General features: G+C 49.0%; 2 protein-coding genes across 2 annotated transcripts; one reads left to right on the forward strand and one right to left on the reverse strand.

Annotated features, from left to right (window-relative positions):
• Positions 1 to 602: 602 nt before the first annotated feature.
• On the forward strand, positions 603 to 1046 carry LOC135376115 (protein GVQW3-like). Its single transcript, XM_064608701.1, has one exon. It carries the CDS (start codon positions 603 to 605, stop codon positions 1044 to 1046), a length of 444 nt encoding a protein of 147 aa, XP_064464771.1.
• A 629-nt stretch (positions 1047 to 1675) lies between these two features.
• LOC135376117 (uncharacterized) lies at positions 1676 to 2497 on the reverse strand. Its single transcript, XM_064608702.1, has one exon. The coding sequence runs from the start codon at positions 2495 to 2497 to the stop codon at positions 1676 to 1678; it is 822 nt and encodes a 273-aa protein (XP_064464772.1).
• Between the last annotated feature and the right edge of the window lie 1825 nt (positions 2498 to 4322).

Genomic DNA, 4322 nt, shown 5'->3' on the forward strand with positions numbered 1-4322 from the left:
TCCCAGCCACAACCTTCCAGGATCTGCCTGCAGTACTGCCCACGGAAACCCAGTCTGACAGGAGCAGTACAACGGGAGGAACTGCCGTCAGGCGGTCGATAAGAAACGTACGGCCACCGCAGAGGTTGACTTATGATGAACATTTTCGTCAGTTGACATAGTGTTTGAATTGTATGTGTTAACTCTTAAAAGTGTGTTGAAAGTGTTTAAATTTTAAGGAAGGAAAGGTGTATCAGATGCATGTGTACTCGCTGTTGGCAACCTCTGACACAGGAGCGCACCCTTGTACTATTTAACCAGCCCGCCTGGAATAAACAGACAGTCTCCTTCTATTATGCATGGGATGCATCGTCTCCTGAACTGATAACCGATACAGCACCTTTATTTGTATAACTATGGTTGTGAAATATTTGTACAAAATGGTAACTTTGACTCATTGCGTTTTAGTATAATACGAGGGGTATTCAAGTCAAACCGGGACTTTCTGTCTCCTGAGTGGCTCGCGCTACCCTTTTTTCGTCATTTTCACACGCGACAGGCCTCTGCGTTCACCACGTGGTGGTCCAAAGTTTGTGCAAAACAGAAGACACGTGCTCGACAAGATGGCTGACAACGAGGTGAGCGCGCACATCGAACAGCGAATTATCATGAAGTTTTTCGTGAATGAAGGCGTAAAGTCATCTGAAATTCACAGAATACTTCAGGCTCAGTATGGCCACGATACACTTAGCCGCTGCAAAGCGTTTCGGTGGTGCAAACGGTTCCGAGACGGCCGTACATCAGTGCAGGACGATCCCGGCCGGGGCGGCTCAGAGCCCAATGTCAGAGTTCCTGAGAACATCCAACTTGTGGAGCGCCTAATCCTCAAGGACCGACGGATAACATGTCTCGCACTGGCTCCAAAGACGGACCTTTCTGTGGGAACGTTGAACACTATCATTCATGAACACCTCTGGTTTCGAAAAGTTAGTGCTTGTTGGGTCCCGAGGCTCCTCTCCTTGTTTGACCGGCAGAGAAGACTGGAAATCTCCCAAGCGCTAAGGTAGCGTTTCGACACTGAAGGACAGCCGTTCCTTGATCGGATCACAACGTGCGATGAAACGTGGGTGCACCATTTCACTCCCGAGTCTAAACGCGCATGAAAACAGTGGAAGCATCTGTTGTGTGTTCAGCCAGACACCACGTTCTGTCTGGGTAAAAGCCCCGTACCAAGTCTTTATTGCTCTTAAGTAGGTTTACACGTGCACGTGTCCTTCATACAATCAAGCTCTCTTTGCGATAAGAGATAAGCCACGAGGAAACACCCACGCACAAATAGCAGTACACTACATCTCCCCTACAAAAGACAGTTATTTTAAATTTGAAAGCTCCAGTCAATACAATTTAGACACTGACGAAAAAGCATCAACATAAATAAACTTGAAGTAGCAAACTTAGTTCCAGGAACAAACTGTCAATCTCTTCTAATTTTCTCGGCATAGTAACAGGCAACGCCAAGCCACAGAAACAACTAACAACAACTACCTAATCACACAATACCATTCCTAAATGCCTACTTAAAGCACCGTTACAAATTAAAGCGTCGCGGGGTCCTTATCACTCGAGCAAACCTTGAGACTCTCACCGGCCTGGTGCCTTCCTCTCGTCCAACTGGTGTACCTCGGGAATGAAACATTCACTCGTTGTCACCTTTATTGTGTTGACTACTTTCCTCCTCCACAGCTGTTGCTACAGGCGGCAAAAATCGGTCCTCTGTCACACCAGCACTTGAAGAGCTCAGAGGCGCTTGTTCCTCATCTGTCTCGTAGGCAACCAAATGCCCCCGATTTCTCTCAATCACTCCGCTGTTTATTACCACTGAATACGAACGAGGTCGGTGCGCAGGGCTCAGGACCGTTCCACTGCGTTTAATGTCTCTCACCCAGACTACTTGTCCAGGTCCTAAGGGCCGAAGTGATCGCACTCGGTGCCGGCGATTGTAGTCCTCCGACTGCCGCTGCTTGCATCTCTTCTCAGACTGTTTCCACCTTCTCCATGGTGGCCATCTAGGACGAAGCTTGTTTTGTAGTGTGGGCAATCGCGTTCTCAGCTTTCGGCCCATCAGCACTTGAGCTGGACTGAATCCATTGGCGCCTGCTGTGTCCCTGTAAACCATTAACGCCAGAAAGGGGTCACTGGATTTCCACAACAAGTGTTTCACTGTCCTAACCATGCGTTCCACCTCCCCGTTAGATTGCGGGTATCGAGGACTGCTGGTAATATGTTCAAATCCATAAGCGCACGCAAAGCTATGGAATTCTCTTGAACCAAACTGTGGGCCGTTATCACTTCGGACCACTTCAGGGATTCCGAACCGTGCGAAAACGCTCTTGTACGCGTTGACCACCGCCTCTGCAGATGTGTTGTTAAGAGCCAGCACATCTGGAAACCTGGACGTATAGTCCACCATGAGAAGGTATTCTTGACCTTTGAAGTGGAATAGATCTATTCCCACCATTTTCCACGGTTGGTCCGGCGTTATAGTAGCGTCACAGGGTTCCCTAGGAAGCACTCTTGTGCCTGCACATGCGTCACAGTTAGATACAAGTGTCTGAATATGGTTGTTAATACACGGCTACCACACGGCATCTTGTGCTCGCGATTTGCAGCGTACGATGCCTTGATGGCCTTCGTGTAACAGCAAAAGCGCCTTCTTCTGAAGTGCTGCCGACACCACCAACCTATGACCTTTTAGCAAAATATCATCCACAACGCTCAAGTCATCTCGATAAGTCCAAAACTTCCTAAGGTGCACTGGCACGTTTTTCTGCTGTGGCCAACCCTTTTCAACATATTCCCTCACTGATACACATTCGCCATCCACCTTTTGTGCATCCCTCACTTCTTGCAAACTCAGCGGCAGGACCTGGTGCACTATATTCAGTACCTCCTTCTCGCAAAGTTCTATGGGTTCCACGGACCTCATCCAAGGTACATCCACCGGCACTCGTGAAAGTGTATCCGCAGTTGCCAGTAGTTTGCCTGGAACATGCAGAATGTCATACTGGTATCTCATGAGCTTCATTCGGAAACGCTGTATTCTTGGTGGCAATACATCCAACCCCTTAGTTCCAAGCAATTCCAACAATGGCCGGTGGTCAGTTTCTAACGAAAAATGTAGTCCTCGCACGTACTCATCAAAACGCATAACCGCCCATGCTGCCGCCAGGGCTTCCTTTTCCAGCTGGCTATACATCTGTTCGGTCTCTGTTAATGACCTTGATGCGTAAGAGACCGGTAGGCGGTCTCCAGACGGCAGTTGCTGAATCAACACTGCTCCTAGCCCATATGAACTAGCATCGGCTGAAACAGTCGTTGGGTATTCCGGGTGGTACTTAGCGACGCCCTGTCCCGACGTTAATAGGACTTTTAACTCTTCGAAGGCGTGCTGTTGTTCCGGTCCCCACATCCATGCGACGCCTTTTCCCAATAAAGCTCTGATTGGCGCACTTTCTTGGGAAACATTCGGTAAAAACCTTCCTACATGGTTCACCATGCCTAAAAATCTTCGAACGGCACTTACGTCCTGGGGTGGGGCCATCTCTGTAATAGCTTGCACTTTTGAAGGATCCAGATAAATTCCGTCTGGCTTCACCAAGACTCCCAAAAATTTTACGGTCGTTACACCGAACTCGCATTTGTCCCTGTTAAGCGTCACTCCTGCTCTTCACAAGCGATCAAGCACTTGCTTCAACCTTTCGTCGTGCTGACGTTTATCTGCTCCAAAAACAAGAACGCCATCTATCATGTTAACCACGCGTGAGGTCCTCTGGTACTACCGTAACTTCCGCTCCCGAGTCTACCTTAAACCGGACCCAGTGTCCGTTAACTGCTAGTGTAGTGAACCTTGCTCTGTCCGTACGGTCCTCCACCTCTTCTAAATAGAGCGTATCCAATGTTTCGTTCTTAGACTTCTTCCTAGCCCGGCACACCTCGCGAAAGTGTCCCATCTTTTTACAATAATGGCATACCGCTCTCCTCGCGGGGCAGCCCAGCCGTCGATGTTGTCCACGTCCACAATATTGGCATGACCACTGATCTCTATCTATAAAGGCTGGATGGCGCATGGGAGAGGGGCTCGCGGGGGAGAGGCGTGCATTCGGGCCGCCATGTTGAGAGGCCCTAATGCGCAGTGTGCGCCCATAGAAAACAATGGGAGGCAACGGAGATTGTGAGTATTTATAGCGCTGCAGGCGTTGATCGTTGCTTCTCATCACACAATTTTGTAAGGTGCCAGTATACTGATGTATCCTAACAGTGTTTCACAGGTGTCCTGCCGTTCG

This window comes from Ornithodoros turicata, unplaced genomic scaffold (assembly GCF_037126465.1).
Source record: "Ornithodoros turicata isolate Travis unplaced genomic scaffold, ASM3712646v1 ctg00001042.1, whole genome shotgun sequence".
Classification (NCBI taxonomy): Eukaryota; Metazoa; Arthropoda; class Arachnida; order Ixodida; family Argasidae; genus Ornithodoros; species Ornithodoros turicata.

Excerpts from the sequence above, each read along its gene's own strand:
- LOC135376115 (XM_064608701.1), top strand. The coding sequence starts at position 603 with ATGGCTGACAACGAGGTGAGCGCGCACATCGAACAGCGAATTATCATG.
- LOC135376117 (XM_064608702.1), bottom strand. The coding sequence starts at position 2,497 with ATGGTGGGAATAGATCTATTCCACTTCAAAGGTCAAGAATACCTTCTC.